Below are 18,270 nucleotides of genomic sequence, written 5' to 3' on the forward strand. Positions count from 1 at the left end.
AAGGCACTTGCATATCATGAACTTGAGCCTCTCCTCACAAACTATTTCTTGTAACCAATTGTCAACTTTAACCATTATTTTGTAGGGAAACAGTGATCAAAGGCTAGAATGCTTTTTTACCATAGGCAGGATAAAATTAAAAGTTATCACATATAGCATTAATAAGAGGATTTAACTCATCTTCAGCTGAGTACTGTACCCGTAAATTATATAATCTGTACATAAAAGTTCCTCCTTGCAGTGGAACTCAAACATGTAACATAACAGATTTTTCCATCGGTAACAGAAGCTCACAAAGTGCTTGGGTGATGACATGATTTGAAGCTTGTCCCCAGCAACCACTCCTAGAGAAAAAATTCTCAGGGGGACCTTCAGCATGTAGAATGAAGCACATTGAGGGAATGAAATATGTAAAACAGAAGCCAGTTATAGTCTGTTTTGTGATTCTCTTGTTGCACAGAGTGCCCATATAAGGTCGGACAAATCACTGTTTTAGTGCCCCTCTACAACACAGAATAGCAACAGAGCCTTTTGCCTTTTCTTTGTCTATTTAAACACTGCAGCGGTTAAATGAGTGTTTCCTAGTTGTACTTGTGATATGAATGAGGCAGAACAATAAATGAAGTAAGAGTAAAGGTTGAATGATACCTTCAAATGTATATAGAGCTTTACATGTTCCTATAGTGGGTAGTGGTTCTTCATCATCAAATTCATCGTCAAAATCTGTTGCAGGTACTTTCATCTCAGTCTCCTGACTTTGCTCTTCTGTGTAACTGCCATCCGGGCTGCTCAAGAGAGGAAAATACACAGCAACTATAGCAACCAGCCTCAGAAGCAAAAGGAATGACTTGGTTACCAGACTCTCAAGGCAAGGTGAGCAACTGCAGCTGGAGAAGCTTAGCAATTCCAAAGTATATTCAGAATGAGCTGTTTTCAGTAGCTGCTATCATAACAATGGGAGAGAGCAGTCATTTCTCCTCATTAAGATATGTAAAAGGCACCTCTCACCTTCACAGTAATGAGTGCAGTGGGCTATTACACATTTCATCATATTCAGAAAAGCAGCTCTTAAACTTAGTACTTTCTACATGCTAAAATTAGCACGCTAAACTAAGTTCATGGAGTGCTTGCCTTTAGTCTGGTTGCGGAATAAGCTTCTGAATGCTGCAGAGCTACAGTTTCCCTTACAGAAGGGACTTCACTAACAAGTTAAGGAAGGCAGGTTATCGGTCTGAACAGCACAGCTCTATACAGATACTGTACCTCTCCCGGTCTTGTGCACAGCTGTTTACTGCTGAAGTGTTCTGGGCTTCATACAGTCCACTCTGCCGTCGAGCCTGTTCAGTCCGCATGGGCAGCCTGCCCTCCACCTCAGCCAGCCAGCCCTGCAAAAGGAAAGCAGCAGTTTCATGTCTCTCATGTTTCAGCTTGCAAGGGGATACGCATTGCCTTTATTTCGCTGTGTTACATTTTACACTTGGACTGAGGAACTTAAAACAGAGTGTAAACAATTAAATTTTCCTTTGAATTGCAGTTGTAAGAGGGCATACAATTTGTATTCTAAGTGCATATTAAAAACATCAGTCTGGCAAAAATACCACACTCTTGCTTAAAACTTAGTTCTCTTGCAGCATGGGGTGCTGAAAGCTTAAGAGCAGCAGTTGATGACAGCTGTTCTGATGTTACTTCTCTAGTCACAATAAAGTAAAATAAGATCTGTGGCACTTTACAGTAGTCTCAATAACATCAGAAATTCAACAATCTGAGTGACTGTTGAGTGCATGATGCCTACATCTGAGGGGAAAGAGAGCAGGTCATTTTGAAAAGGATAAGCAAGTAATGGGTAATAAGGCAAGCAACTGTACGAAGCATCTAAAATTAATTGGCTATATCCATTTATGTTCATAGTGCAACTTAGTGAAGTCTTTCCTCAACTCTCTAATCATTCCACTATAATTATAATGGTATGCACTTCTAACAGCTTCAGCTATTTCAAATACTCCTTATGCTCCTGAGATTTTGCATCTCTAAGAAGCTTCCTGTTAATGGCAAACTGTTCCTTAAAGTACATTTCATCTGATGGTTTCTATCTTGCTGATAGACTTTAAATGGTGCTTTTCATTAGCATTCATCATATTTTGCACAGATAGCTGTAACGTGATGTTATTTATTAAATAAGCATCCGAATTCTTCTGGGCAGTCCAGAGAACACTATTTTTTTCATCATCCTCTACTTAGCATAATTTAATGCTAATTTTTATGGCAAATTAAACAGTAGGGTTGTTGGCTGACAATCATAAGAGATGGTGCACATCTATGTTACACAAACATGCGGAAAGACTTCAATTAAAACAAGTGCCTAAACAGCACTTACTCATACATAGGAAGAAACTGCTTCAATATACCTCTATCTGTAAAAGCACTAAGTACCCACTTATTAAGCATATGCTGAACTATTTTGTTCTGAAGCAGGGCATAGCTGTTGAGACCAGCATCACAAAAATATATTTGCTCTTCTGTACTTTCCATACCTCAAATTTCTGAACTTCTATTCGTAACTTTTCAATGTTCTGTCCAAGTTCTGCTAATCTGTGGTCCACGCTTGCTGCATCTCCCATCTGTGGGTTCTTGATATACACATCTTTCATTTTTGTTAAGGCATCTCTGACAGACAGAAGAAAAATAAAACATAAATGTTGATGCAGCTGGGAGTAAATCCCATTCTCTAAATGAGGGCAAATGAAAGGATAATAAACTGCCTTTCCATAAGTCTATGGTTAAAGCTATACCTGTCACAAAAGTAACAATATCCAGACAAGGACTGCCCTGTATAGAGCTGCCATTTATAAACTGTAACGGTAAAATTGCTCGCCAGAGGAAAATTACACATCCAGAGATGAAAAAATGGAGTGAAGTTTTACCTACAATGTGATACGAGACACACTGTGCACAGGCTGAATTTCTTCACCCCTTACATTAAAAGGAGCTCTTTATTCCCAAAGCAGCTGGTGGTTCTTCATTGCGAGTGAGGTTGCCTGAATGAGCCCTATCAACGAATTGTTAAGCCACAGAAATGTGCTGTGTCGGTGCAAACACGCAGCACATTTATACCAAAGGACTCAAGCTCTGAGGGCCCCACTTTAAGAATCTCAGCGGAAAACTGACCAAATTCCTCAGCAATGGCCTTTTGCAAGGCAAAAGAAGGAATTTAAAATATGATACTGACTTTTAGCCTGACATGTCATTTTATTTAATATTAGGATTTCCACTTGCTCTCCCTGGGGGGCAGGAAGGAAACCTTTCAATCATTGCAAGAAATGACTATTTCATCCTTCTAGATGAGTTTCTTCCCAGTTTCTGGGGCATAGACAAATGGTTGCATCATTCTTCTCCATACTACGCTGAATTTCAGTTTAGAAACTGGGACAAAGAACTGGATGTGAACCTACTAATAACAAAAATGGAGTGCTAACCAGAAATTCTTGCCTTGCCTGTTGCACATTATTTATCTTTTCCAATGAAAATCATTTTTAAGATACTTATTTCCCACTGCTTAAAATAAAGCTAAACCCAGATGGTTTGTATTTGTCACAGGGCAGCAACAGATGGACCTTGGCCTACATAACGTGACCCTGCATCCTGTTAAGTTATGCAGCATTTTTATTAGACTGTTTTTGGGGGGCTGTATTTCATATCAACTCAGATGCCAAATGCCTAGGATTTCAGAGATTTTCATTTTAGGGCTTACTGTGAGGAATGTGGTGTTGTAAGGCCAACATTAATGTAGTACACGCCCTCAGGAGCTCAGTTAGGGAAGCCTGTGGAGCTGTCACTGCAGCAATGTGCTAGCTTTGATCTGGGGCAGCTTGAGGCTTAAGTTTAAAAACAAAACAAAAAAAGCATGATGATGAATATTTTAGAGCTTAGAAATGGGTGGACTTATGAGCTGATTTCCTGTATTTGACAGAACTATTCAGCATTTCTCTAGGCAATATTTGGGGGGGGGGGAGAAGAGGAGAGGAAATGGAAGAGGAGAGAAAGGTTATTGTTAGTCCCACGACTCAAGTTAATGCTCTTTATATTTTAGTGTTTCCCACCAAACTCCTGACAATCGCTGTCCTGTGCCGGCTTTTGCTTTGCGTGAAGAGAAACTGGGAAAAAAGTGTGGGTGGCAAGGAAGTGGGACTGCTCTGTGGTTGCAGTCTTAAGGGACAATATTTCAAATATGAGTCATGATTTTTTAAAAAACTCTGTATTTAACTGCTGATGCTAATTCCTTACTCAATTATGTGGTATGTTTATTTAAAATAACCTCATTTGGCTCTGATTTTGTACTAGATTTTAACATTAGGTTACCTCAGAATCAATAAAGAGCATAAAGGAAAATCTGTATAGGCAAATGTAAGATACCACAGTAATAAAAGGCACATGTAAACAAAAGTCATACATCTATATGCTGTCTTCCTTTCCTACTCACGAGAGGAAACAAAGAAGAAATCTGGGTTATCAGACCAAAATAAGCAGGTATTTGCAAAGCAAACGAGTAGAAAATTTAGGCACATCTATACACACAAAATATCAGCAATGTTTAGGGGCAGACTAGTGTCAGAGAGAGGCTGTCCTGAAATCCTTCAGGAAGGAAATGTTCTGCCTCTTGCAAACACATCGTGCTACATCTTTAAGGTAACTGCAGGAGCCAGAACGTGAACAAACACTGTAAGTAGCAAATACAGGCTGCCAGAAACAATAAAAAATGTGTAGCTAAAAGGGCCTTGTTCTCAAACAGAATGATAAATGAAGCCTCGCAAAAAAACACATCCACAGAAGTACAGGACTCATCTCTTCTGCTTCCAGGAAACATATGCTACAGCTCAGAGTCCTAAGACATGCACCATTCAGTCAGCACTTCTGATGCTGTTATCATGCTCATAACAACCTCTCTCACTGGGATCTTCCCATGTCCAATTTTGCCTATTGTCTCCAGTGGCTTCACTTCCATCATTCCCATCTTTACACCAGGATCTTCTCATCTCACAACAGCAAAGACTGGATATGCATTAAACCCAAGGGAGAGAGCAGAAACAAGCAGAAAGCCAACTCTTCCTCCTGCTCTGACCTCTACATCAGCCCAAATTATATAACTAATATAAGAACTTGAGTTGTGGAACACATTGCAACTCCCTTGGATGTATTATATGATACCCTCTGCACCTTCTCAGAAAAGCACCTCAAACAAACCTAGAACTTAACCTAGAACTTTGTTTGTATTTGATCTTTCTTGTATTTTAGTTGTTTCCATTCTCCTAAATAAGACTACCTTTTTCATTCTTCATTGTTGAGGGCTGCCTTACCTTTGATCCATTTCCTTCTGAATGTCTCTGTTTAGTTCATCAACTTTTTGCTGAAGTTTCTTTCTTCTTTGCTCAGGTGGGAGATTGCTGAAATCTTCTGGCCCTGCTCCCTGCATAAAGTGGAATAGAGGAAAAAAAAGAGGAAAAATAAGAGCCTGAAAGAACCCATTAGAACTACATTTTGTCAACAGCTCACAGAAAAATCTGTGCAAAATTACTATGGTCTGAAGCATTGTCATTGTTTGTCTTGAGAGCGCTCAGTCCTGGAATGGTTCGGAAACTAAATGTTTTAGAAGTAATGCCAGGACCACATCCCACTTTCATAACAAACGGATAATGGGAGGCCACTAACTATAGAACGCCAGAATTGAATGGCAAAGCTGAAAATTTATTTCTGCCCTGATTTAACATCAGAAAGCAATCTTTTGTACTTTATCCAGCTCTGCTGCAGGCAACAGTGCCATAAAAGCAGTTGCTGCTTTTACTCCTGTGTCAGCTGTGTTTCACATATACACTACTAATCACAGACTCACTCTGCATAGTCAGAGCACAGCCTGCTCTGCCAGTACAGGGGTTGGGGGTGTTGGTTTAATACAGTTACTTTAGTGTCAGACTCTCCTGAACACACTTGCACAATGGAAGTGCTTCCTCTGGGCCTCTACACTTTAAAAGCACGCTGAACACTTTCCAGGATCCATGCCTCAGGCCAAAGTTTCCCAGCCTTTCTTCTCCTGTCACTTATAGCAGCGTAAGACCAGGAGTGCTATCAAAGCCACAGAATCGATCCATTTGAAATCATAACTGAAGAAAAGTCTTCAAGACTACAGCAGTTACCCTTGTGAGATCCTGCTTAAACTAAAACCCCCTTTCTGCCTTCAAACCGCTATACCTCTTCCTGACTGCTCCAACCTTGTATAGCAGACAGAAGACATATATAATGTCTATTCTATTTTCTTCAGAGTACCTCCTGTCTTTGGCTGGAAAGAAGACAAGAAGGGTGGTTTTAGTGGGTTATACTGAAGACACTTCAATGTAACTGGCTTCACCATGAAAGAATCAAGTCCACATATATAATCCCAAATTTGTACAGATTTTCATTGTTTTGGTTTCTGCTCCTTTTGTGTATCATTGCTCAGAGAGGATACTGGCACATGGAAGAAAGGGAAACAAACACTAAGTGACCAAATTCAATGGCCCAGAAGCTTACTGAAAACTTGTGATCAAAATTGCAATGCTCACCTTACTAAAACACTGAGTATCCTTTTCAGAGGAGCATGATTTAGTGGACACTTTGCCAGAAAAAGTTTTCAGACTCCTTCAACTCTCCACTGAATATGCCCCAGAGATAGCACACTTTCTTTTGCATTTACAGAACGGGCAGCTTAGAGAGAAAGCGTGCAGGTGGTCAAGGGGAGAGGAGGCAACTACAAACCAGTAGTTCCTTCCAGTCTCTTCCTCTGGCCTAGCCATTTCAAAAAGGCCAGAGAAAAGGCAAACTGAAATTGCTGCCATATTGATTTGCATTAAAAGACAGCAACTGCATCTAGCCAAGGCTTGTTTTCTTGCATAGCGGTACACTTATTTCCATTTTAAAATATAACAAGAAAGCAAATTTAAGAAAAATGAGGGAAATAAATCAATCACACTTGCATTCTAAAACTTCAGGCACAAAGTCCTAACACTTCTGAATTACTGCTTGTATTACTAGCTGTGTGTGGTACAGATAAACTCTATTTTAACTCATTCTTTAATGATGAAAATATTCTGCTTGATACTAACTCCCATACTATGTTAGACATTAGAACAACTTAACGTATTTTACAGGTAATATACACATAAAAAGAAATACATATCTTTGTAAAGTGAAGAGTTTGGATTCAGCTTTGTAGACAGAGAAACAAGTAGTTACAAAAGACTATATAACATGTTCTTTTCTGATTCTAACCGAACAGAGATGTTAGAGAATTGCCCCAGCTATACCTTAGCTGAATGTGATAGACGTAATCAAATAAACTTGGAAAAGTCTTTTCCAAAGTCAGTTTTGATTCTGCAACTCCAGTTCATTCAAAAGCCTCAGCCTGCACTAAGCTCTATATCTTTGTTCGCAATGCTTCAGACCAAAGCATTAATATTGCAAAGAAAGGCATGCCTGAGACTGAAGGTGATCTCACTGAGATTTTATTCCGTGCTCAGTAATTTCTCGTTGTAACAGAGGCTACAGTTCCTCCTCCAAAATGAGTCGTCACAGAGCTCTTCTTGCACATGCTGGGTACATTTCATGCTCTCAAGCAAAATACCCCAGGGACTTTCTCTCAAGTAGTGAAGGTTGCCTGTATTTTCCTAGAAATGCTTTACAGTGCAGCAGGGGGAGTCTGTGATATTTTTGATGTGCTGTCATAAGAACAGCACAGACAGTGCTCACTAGACATCCTTGCATGAAAGTACTGAGATTTAGGATGCAAGTTATAAACGGTGGTCACAAAATAAAGGACCATGTGAAAAAAGTGGCCATGTTTGGATCAGCTGCTGGGCTGAAACGACAAAGAGAGAAGGAGAGCTTTATCAGCTCTAGTTTGGGCTCTTTTACAGCTAGGAGCCAATAAAAGGTTACCAATAAGCCAATTTCCCCCTCCTGAGACATGCACAGGTCTCCGCGCTCTCTGCACATCTTTTGGACTTGTGAAATTTTGGGGGAAAGGGCAGGTCAGCCATTTACTTGGGAGCACGTATTCCTACGTAGGAAGGCTTGACTCAGCAGCACAACACACCTATATTGTAACCAGGAAAACAGCAAATAGAAACCCTCGGTATAAACACTTTAGACCACCAGGCCAGCGGCTTGGTAATAGCCAAAAAACAAGTAAATTGCAGAAGATTTCTATGACTTTAATCCTCAGGCCTATTGCAAGTCTTCATTAAGCAGCAACATTACTAAGGCAGCTTGAGCAAGTCACTGTTTTGTGCAGTGCAACAGCAGGGCCTGGAACATCCAGAGACAAATCAGAGCTACGTTAGGTAGCTTTAGTGTCAACATACAGCCTCAGAATAAGCTGCTATGAACAGAACAGGTCCAGAACAGTGTACTCAGGAACAGTGTGTGTGTCAGGAGAGAAATAACAGGGAGAGAGGGCCCCAAAGGCACTGACTGACAAGAACAAAGAAAACTTTCAAGCTGATGCAATTAATGAGCTACTGCCGATTCTCTGAAGCTCTTGAAATTGCAATCAGTCACTTGCGCTTCTTGCATGCCTGCATGAAGTGGGTCAGCAATAGTCACATTCTTGAGATGGGAACCAGTTAGGGCAAAGGAACATTGACAAGCTATCATAAATACATCAAGGTGTGGAATATCTCTACTCAAGCAATACAGTACCTTGAACGTAAAGTTCAGCGCACAATTTGCTTTCCCTTGTATGTTCACCCCTCCCCTTTCCAACTCAGTAGCATATTTTCTTACCGTAGCTCAAGATACCTTCCCGGCTGCATCCAAGATAGAATTTAGGATTCGTATATACATTATCACTGGCAAATTCAAATCAGACTGAGTTAACCTTCTTGGTTAAGGTTTACAGAACTTTTAATATAATTATTAGTTATTTTTCAGGACTACATAGGGCTGTAAAATGTAGGTGATAATGATACTAACTTCCAGTAATACCTGGACATGGAAAGCAACTTTGAAGCTATTTTTAGTTACACAAGAAATTTGCGTTTCTCTCTATAAATGGTCCCGCAAGCACACCGAGACCTTAAGTTTTTAAATGCTTTTATGTATACTTCATACAGTAGCAGAATTACTTGATATTATTTTCTACATTTTCATAGCCCTAGATTATAAAAATAAAAACTAAGCTATATATTAGAGTTAATGTTTTAGCAGCTTATTAGAAAGATTGAATTCTGATCACCTCTATTAGACTCCAGACCTGTGTATTCAGAGTTATCTGATAAATATCAAAAAAAGCAAAACACAAAAACAAATTTAACAATTAATTTCAGTGTCATGTCACATGTGGCACAGTGCACATTAAAACACACAGAAAATTGTGGTTAAAACACAGGATATGCATGCTGTAAATGTGCTTACCAGCTTGAGAGAAAGCTTCATGTAAAAATTGGAGAGATACAGGGGAAAAAAAGAGAGAGAGAAAAAAACAACAATGCATCAGTAGAAGAGGAACTTTTTCAGACCGACATTACAATAAGATGACACACATCCCCCTTGCCGTTGGAACGCGGAATGGGCAACACTAACAGATCTGTGCAAAAGTTCACAAGATGGGCCAACACCAGCAACCAGCTGCCATTTCCCTGGTGGAAGCAGAAAGGGAAAAGCGTTGTACCTCTACACGCGTGCTTTGCTACTGCAGATGAATACGTGGCCTGGGTTGATTTATTTACAGCTGCTATGACCACAACAGTGCTCTTCTCATTAAGGTAACATCTTTGATGCACGAAGAAAAAAAACCCAACAAACCTCAGGATTTGCAAATATATGCAAGTCACTTGAGACCAAAAATGTGCTGAAAAGCAGTCACAAGTATCAGCTGCTTTAGGCAAGGTCTTAGGCGAAGGGTACAGTAATACCTGGCCAGAATGCAGCAAAGAGGTAAGGTACTGCACTTGGACTCCTGCTGTGAAAAGCATTATGGGGTCTCCAGTGATTTCAAGGAGACAGACCCTCGCTCTCAGGCCTCTGTCCAAAGGATGATATCCCCAGGCTATTGCACTATGCACAATGTCCTCCAGGTAGTTACTTCAGATGTTTCATGTGCTTGCAGGATTCATAAGGAAATACTCATCGAATCAAATACCCTTTTGCTACATGGTCAACATCAGGACAAAGAAGGGAAAAAACCCTCTCTCTTTATATCCAAACGATTCTACGACAGCCTCCTAAGCTGCTATCCATGCTCCTTAAATGATACACGTGTCAGAATTCGTTAAAGGTTACCACATTTCCTGGTACAGAGCCAAAACACCATCTTCTAGCTACTCTGGGAAAGTAGGAGACTAAAAAGGGAGGCATGTGTTTAAAAAAGGCCAAAATCTTGCACACCACCATGGTTTGCCTCTGTGTTATATCACTTACACATGCAGCTCTCAACAGTGCTGTAGGGCTTCAAACTGACAGGTGAACAAATGCACGTGGGCAGCTGACCACCTAACTTACCTAAACCCTCTTCCAGTGTTGTAAACCTCTGTGACAGCTGCAATTCAAGAGGTTTTCCATGAGACAGGGAGACTAACAGCCTGAAAGTGCCTTTCTGTTGCGTGCCAGGGAGCCTACAATAACCGCTGTTCGAGTTTCTAAAGAGAATCAAAACTGTACCCTGCCTCCTCCTCCAGCGAGCTGCGCTGTGGCTCTGTTACCACCTCGGTGGGAATAATTGTGAAATGTTCGACCTACGCAATGAATTTGTAAATGCATAACTGGCTTTGCTCTGTGCTACAGACAAACAAAAAATGAAAGTTAGAAAACAACTCTCACTGTAGGCAATAATCGGTACTGTCAGACTTGTGCACATCTGTCCACATTCAAGATTCTGCTGCCATTTTAACACAAACAGCTCCTGGATATGGTGCTGTCACGCTTCCTGATGCTCTATTTTTAGCCAAAGCACAGTTCTTTAGGATTGGATTTAAAATAAAGGTAGCTCCATCAATGTGTTTGATAACAGGTTTAAGTATGAAATTTTTAAATATAAGCATTACCATTACTCAGTAGAATTTATACAATAATATAGGACAATCATCAAATGAAAAATATGGCTGTAAAATACATAGTGAAATATTCCACTTGAAGTGATCCATTCTGTGACAAAGCAACAATTCAGCTTCCCTCTGAGGTTTGGTCCATTGGTAAATAAATATACAGTAAAAACCACAGTGCAATAGACAAATTAACTCAGATAAGAGGCCATTGGGGGAAAAAAAAAACAATCAATTTGAGAGGGGAAATAATCATAAAAGAAGGGGAAAGAATGAGCTAAAATATATTGCTGAAAGAATTTGGTCTAGGCAGCCTTTATGTGTATAATTGCTTTAGCATTCCTGTGAACTTTAGCAGAGACATGATCAACGCAAATTAAGATTCTTGTACATTTATACAGACAACACTCATGGTGCAGAAAAAAATATTTACCTACAAAAGCACTCTATAAAAGGCACAAATGTATGCTACATGCGCTACTTTCTAAACGCTACTCACTCTAAAGCCACTACACTACTGCAAAGAACCATCTGCACTGACACTATTCTTTTGCTGTAAATTCAGCAAAATTCAAAGGGATTACAGACGCTGCATTTCCAAATTCTTACATTGTTAAGTATGATAAAAATAAAAAAAATCTTATTAATAGCATTTCCATCCAAATAGTACAGAGATTGTTATAACCAGTACAAATAACAACACAGATCATAGATTGAAAACAATCAAATACTGAAATAAGTCATTCAGTTTTCGGTTTCTGAAATATACTGATAGTTTTATGTCATTAATCCAATTTCTGTAAACAAATATAAGCAGACTGAAAATAAATCTGCATTAAACATTCACTAAATAACTATTTTTGCCAATTCTGATGGATTTTCACAGCTAGAAACTTGCTCAGCTTCTGGGAGAACAGCAGCATTTCCCCCCTCCTCCCCTTGAACAATCAAGTAATTCCATTTCTGTAAAACGAGCAAATCTGTTTCAAGCTGTCAATTTAGATCAACTCTAGCTTAGTTTTGCAGGGAAAGAATGAAGAGCCTAAGAGCCACAAGCTTCAATAACACATGAGAGAGCATGAAAGCCAGCAAGTCCATGTGTTATTGGACAGTCACAGCCACTAACCTCACTTACAGAAGACTGATCGAAATAGCCCCCAAGGCTTCCATACACACAAGAGGTAAATTTCTTTCTTAGTGGTCCTACAACAATCTCCCCTACACTCAGCCTTCTCCAAATATCAGAAGTCACAAGTCTTGATTCCATGAACTCTCAGCGTTATAGAAAGCTCAGGGAATCTTCAGAAAACTCTACAGTGCTCTACCACCAAGGCACCTAATACTCCACGTGTCATTGCACTGCTGTAAATTAGGAGGCATGGTTAACGATGGTCAAGACCATGTTCATAAAAAACCCAGATAAATAATTTAGAATAAATGCATGGAACCCACCTGCAGTACTTTTTATAGAGAGCAACTTTGCTGTAAAAGCAAAAGTTGGGACAGCCTACAATTTTAATTTAGAAATAGCACAATAGAACACAAAAATTACTTAGGATTTCTATGCTATTACCCTTGCTACACAGACAAGAGCACTTTAAGCAGGTTCCACACTAGAGTCTGAATTTCCAAGGTCCAACCATTAAGTGTGCCAATTTCAGCATTTCTGGGACTAACAGATAACTGGGAATGCACGCCACACAACGAGCTGCCACTTGCCTCTCCCCAGATTCGTGGCTTTATCTTTTACAAAGCATATTTCCACAGCACACTCCAAGGATGTTGTAAGTGGGGTTAGCGACTGTGCAGCAACGGTATGGGCTGATCACACCATACACAGACTTACAACGTATTCCCTAGCCTCAATGGCACACGTAGGGGTCCCTAAAGTCCTCTTCATGAGTTCTTTGTGAAAATACAAAGACTGTGTCTGCTGGTGAATCAGCAAGAGAAAACACATCCGTTACAGTGAATACGAGCAAAGTATCTCTTCATTTACTGCTTCTACAGCAAAAGATAGCTTGGTGTTTAACTAGCCTTTAAGTGCAAAGAGGAAACTTGCTAGCAACTAGGTAAGCGTTCAGGGAGTTCAGTATTTTCACAAGAAAAATAACTAAGTGCCATGTTTTTAAAGGCTAGCTTAAACACACCAGAGCAGAAAACATCTTCATCCAGGCTGGCATAAACCAAGGCTTTAACCACCCCAACCCTCCAGAAAACCCTGGTATTGACATAGATATATATTTATATACATACACACACACACACACACACACACACACACACACACACACACACACACTTTCTCTCTCTAAAAGAACAAGTCTTCCGATGCCCAGGGAACAGAGTAAGAGAGAGGTTGGTTTGTTTTGTTTGCTGATGCTGCGTGATCACAGACAAAGTACTAATCACTTGGGCAGACCAGAAGCTACGCGTCCGGGGAAGAGGGAAGACAGCATGACACAGAGGCAAGACGAGAGGGTAAGGGAAACGTTAACTGCTGCAATGGCAATAAAGTTTTACATTGTAATGAAGTCAACAATTTCCACTAGAAAGGAAACCACAAAAAACCCTCCACTGGGTGCAACAGGACAGCCTGGAGACTGGAACCTGATTAATGACAGTAGTAGCTGTGTCCCAGCTCCCAAACCTATCTTCTTCCCAAACGCAGCCCAGTCTGAGTTGAGAGAGGCAAAGCAGGTCTGCATAAAGCCACACAGCATAATTCAAAGGAGTAAGTTCTACCCCTGGATTTTTTTTCTTGTAGAAGTACAGCTTAAAAAAAGGTGCTGATGTTATTGCCATATGGCAGTAAAACGAAAGAACACAAAATTGATATCAAGTAGCAGACTACTGAGTTTTTTTTGTCCTCTAAATGGAATTAGAAAAAGCAGAGCAAGCATAAATGAAATTATGACTTATGTAAGCAGTTCCTCATTTTTGTACTCTTCTGGCTTTAACTTCCCTAAAGAGACAAGTTGATTTAAGTATGTTTCTTTTTTATACTGTCCTTCTAAAGAGTTATTAAACAGCACTCCCGTAAATTATGTGCAAGAAACTTTTTCCCCTCCTTTATCTAGTTTTGATCTATGTTAAGTGCTAGAGCAGTTCTGCAGTACTCTGAAATGGACATTTCTTCTACTGCTGGGGCTAGAAAAAAATAAAACTTGAGGAAAATAGGAAAATGTGATAGGAAAATCATAGACATTGACAAGAGTCAACACCTACCACTTTTTTTTTTTTTTTTTTTTTTTTAACTAAGTAGAATTTCATATTGGCAATGACCACTGATACTCATTCACATTGGCTCTTCTATATTAACCTTGCATCTGTTGTAAATTAATTGCTCAGGCATCTGTTTCCTTCTATGAAAATAAGATTCATAAGATTTTTGGTATGGGAGCAAAATTAAAACCAGATTGGGTACACGACATATCATTACTGATTACAAAATTAACTTTTAAACAGTCACCAGTGATTTTTCTGCTCTTTTAAATTTAGTAATTTCTCTTTCCAAATGCAATGTAACACACTAAACGAAAACTTCATATGGAAATTACTAAAACATACTACCTATCCAGACATGTTCTGATCTCAGCGGTATTGTGGCAGAATTATATGGGAATCTGTTCACTTGCTTATGTTTCAACGACCAAGTACAAGGCACAGTTCTGCTCCCATTGATTTTATCCTGTGAAGGTCTTGATATCTACTAGACTTGCTCACATTAAGTAGTTCCTTTTCATGCACTTCTCCCTTGGAAACAAATGCAGAAAAGGATTATGATCCAATTTGCAGTGAAATAAATTGTTACACTGATTTAGCTGGAGTTAACAGCTCAGTTCATCACAAAGCTGAGAAGGATCTGCCTCTGGATAATTGAGTTGCATAACCTAAAAAAATATTTAAAATCTCTTGAGGCCAAGTTCACAGCAAGGTGTCCATCTGGAGCGGGATTTTTGTCTCTGAACAAAAGTAGCAGTGCAAAGACACTGTTCAGATGAAACAAAATTCTTCAGTGTGCAGAGCCAAACATCCATTACGCTGCACTGTCCTGCTGGCTCCTCACATTTCCTTTCTAATAGTTGCTTCACACTTATCTATCTCTACACATATCAAACGTTCTTCTGCTAGACAGCTTTCCCCCCACTTCCTCCTGCCTAATTTCTTTAGTAAAATCACAATCCAGTACTTGCAACGCTAACTCATCCTCAAGTGCAAAATTCATATCCTTTGGGATTTTGCAAGGGGACAGAGGAGTAGAGAGGACTTAAACTGGAATTCTTATAAATAAAACTGATATGATAAGAGCAGAATTAACAGTGATACCTAGCTGTAATTTATATACAGGGGGCCATTTTGTACTAATCAGCTGAAACTAACGCCAATCACATTTGTCATTTGACAAATTAACAGGATTTGGAATTTAACAGGATTAACAGGATTTTTAATTTATTATTTTGTTTTTTAAGGCCATAAGGCACTTTCATGACCCTTCAGTATGACCCCCCTGTACAAGGCAAACCACAGCATTTCAGCTCTGGCCACAGAGGACCTACGACATGTGAACTTTATAAGTTCTCAAAAACAGACTGAGCAAGCTGCCAGAGTTTAGCAGCCTCTCCTACTCTGTATTTGTAGATGAACTAAATGGCCTGAATTTGCCCCTCTAGAAAAAGATGTTATAATCTGAACGCCTGCTTCCAGTTCTGCCAGATGACTCAAGCAGGAAAAGTATTTACATACAAACATCCTGGTGGCTAACAGAGGAAGGAAATGAAATAGAAAAAGAACATAGTTGGAAGGTTTAAACGAAGATTTAGCAAAAATCTTTCCTTTCACATTTTAACATATGTGTCAGCAGAAATTAGAGGAGATTTCAGAGAAAACTATAGGAGACTGTTCTCACTATTTCACCTTTCAAATAAGTGAGTGAAAAACCACATGGTGTGTAGTATTAGTAAGCAAATCTATACGAGGAGGTGAGAAAACTTTATAAAAGGCTCACTTAGACTTCTCTGATAAGTAAAACATATTAGAATAGCCCATCTTCAGGCAACATTAACGGCAATTAGTTATAATTGCTTTTACAGCCAAATATTCGCTAAATAAAAATTTGTACATTTGAAAAACAAATTTGTGAAGCGCCCGGAGAACTAAATTAGTAAAAGTATTTTTAGGTTGAGTTAAAAACATTCAGCACTGTTTCAAGCACTCAGTTCAGTGAACGACACACTAAGAGCATCAGACTGCAATATAAGCTCTCCCCTTCAGCAGTGCCTTCACTCTCCCAAGCATCTCATTGCTATTAAGCATGAGCAAGCCTTGCAGAAGTCAACCCACCAGAACAGCTGCCTTCGAGACACCCATGAGCAGCACACCCTCCAAACCTGCTATTAAAGCAGAATAGAAAAGACTGTTTTCCCCCTTAAGAGTCAATAAGATAAGATGCTGTGAGCCAAACTGTGTGACCAAGGGGAAGGAAGGAGGCATATTAACAGAATACACTTTATGACAGCTTAGACACTTTCGTCTTCCCCATCAAAAAGCACCAGAAGTGCCATTTTTTGGGCTCTAGTCTGAATCATACCCCATTAAATGGCAATTCCTTAGGAAAGGACTGGAAACTTTTACACAAGAAATTTGTCTATTTTCTTAATGTACTTTCCGTAACCAGATGATACAATTAAAACATTGTTTACAGCATTGTTCTCAGTTCTCTGTAGCTAACCAACACTGAAGTTCCCTAGTGAAATCATCTCTACTTTTATATTACTCCAGTCTCGAAGCCTAAATGTCAGTGCAGTCCCTGGAGCAGAACTTGGGCTTTGGAAAGTAGTTATTTCCTTGTAATTACAGTCTGCTCTAAAATATTTTAAATATTTAACCGTTGTGTCTGCTTGGTATAATTTTTATAAAAGGAAATAATTCTACAGATCCAAACCTAGGAGCCAAAGCCATACTATGCTAGCAACTTCTCAGTGCTATGTGACAGTTTGCTGGAAGAAAAACTGTTCTCTTTGAGGAAAGAAAAGTTCCATCTCAGCTGTTACTTGCTTAACGGCTACAACATAAAAGACCGCTAATGGTGGTCTGATTTAACTTACTTCAACACAAACATCCTAGTGTCAGTTCTCTAACAGTGCCCCAAGTCTCAAAAGGAAGTCACTGAAAATATGTGAATCAAGACTGCTGATCTGAGTAAGGATTGGACAGATGCTACCTCATGCCATCTTTTCTGCAGTTTGTTAGCTGCTTCTACGTATTTCTTTTTCCATAGGTGTATAATTAACTAGTAATTTGGAGTTAAGCCCTGTAAATATCAGGATATGTGTACATATATGCTTGTTAGTCTGGAATCAAGTCAAGTCATCTCATCTTACTGAAACGTTTCTCTCTCAGATGCAGTTAAGGCTCTTGGGAAGCATCAGCCCCAAACGTTTAGAGCCAACTGTAATCAACACAGCTAAGATGCAGAGAATATTAAATTCAGTTCCCTAGTGTCACTAACATGATTGCCTTGATTTAAAGGAAACCCATACCTTATAAGCTAAAGCTACTTTATTACCACCTAAAATAATTTCAGGCTTCACCTCTCACCGGTTTTATCTTAAAGAGTCAGACTTGCTAAACAAGCAAACACTCCAGCCCTTGACACTGTCTGCAAGGCACAGTCACTACCAGAAATTCTACACAGAAGCATCCCAGACCATAAAATCCAGGGAAGTGCTGTTCCTGCTACTAAAGCAAGAGATGTTCGATCTTTTCAGTGAGGTGCTTGAACTTGCCCTGAGTCAGAAGGATTATTTCCTAGAATCCTTCTTAATTTACTCTCCTCCTTTTGAAAAAGATACTGAGCTGAGTCTACCCTGCAAAGAAGGTGGTTTCTCATAGTGAAGGAGGAAACATGCAACATCAGGACTGTAGTAAACCTCTCAATGATACTCCCCCCAAAACTCTACTGCGAATATACGTGGGGCTACTAAATTAATGACATAGTTTATCATTGTCATTTTCACGTGAGTATTACTTAATGTTGAGCTGCTCCATCCCTACTTTGGACAATCTTCCCCCTCAAAAAGAATAGGTAATTTCAGTCTGAAAGTGTATTTTTTGTGGTTTCATTGTGGCGTTTTTGACTACAAAGGACTTTCTACCTTGGGATTCCTTGGATTTGTCTGCATGTTATGATAAAACACAATGGGTT

General features: G+C 39.4%; 1 protein-coding gene across 12 annotated transcripts in view; it reads right to left on the reverse strand.

The window, feature by feature from the left end:
* Nucleotides 1-18,270, reverse strand: part of FNBP1 (formin binding protein 1) — a 114,851-nt gene that overhangs the window by 24,424 nt on the left and 72,157 nt on the right. For 4 of the 12 annotated variants that reach the window (XR_009960235.1, XM_062590721.1, XM_062590722.1 and 1 more), the window contains exons 11-16: nt 12,910-12,996; nt 9,439-9,453; nt 5,352-5,461; nt 2,532-2,664; nt 1,264-1,385; nt 649-788 (exon numbers count right to left, since the gene is read on the reverse strand). Coding sequence is in view for 11 of the 12 variants with exons in the window: in XM_062590721.1 (XP_062446705.1) it covers nt 649-788; nt 1,264-1,385; nt 2,532-2,664; nt 5,352-5,461; nt 9,439-9,453; nt 12,910-12,996 (607 nt within the window). In the remaining variant the exon portion in view is untranslated. The remainder of the gene's footprint in view (nt 1-648; nt 789-1,263; nt 1,386-2,531; nt 2,665-5,351; nt 5,462-9,438; nt 9,454-12,909; nt 12,997-18,270) is intronic. The other 8 variants (XM_062590728.1, XM_062590724.1, XM_062590730.1 and 5 more) reach the window with 5 other exon arrangements.

This window comes from Rhea pennata, chromosome 18 (assembly GCF_028389875.1).
Source record: "Rhea pennata isolate bPtePen1 chromosome 18, bPtePen1.pri, whole genome shotgun sequence".
NCBI lineage: Eukaryota > Metazoa > Chordata > Aves > Rheiformes > Rheidae > Rhea > Rhea pennata.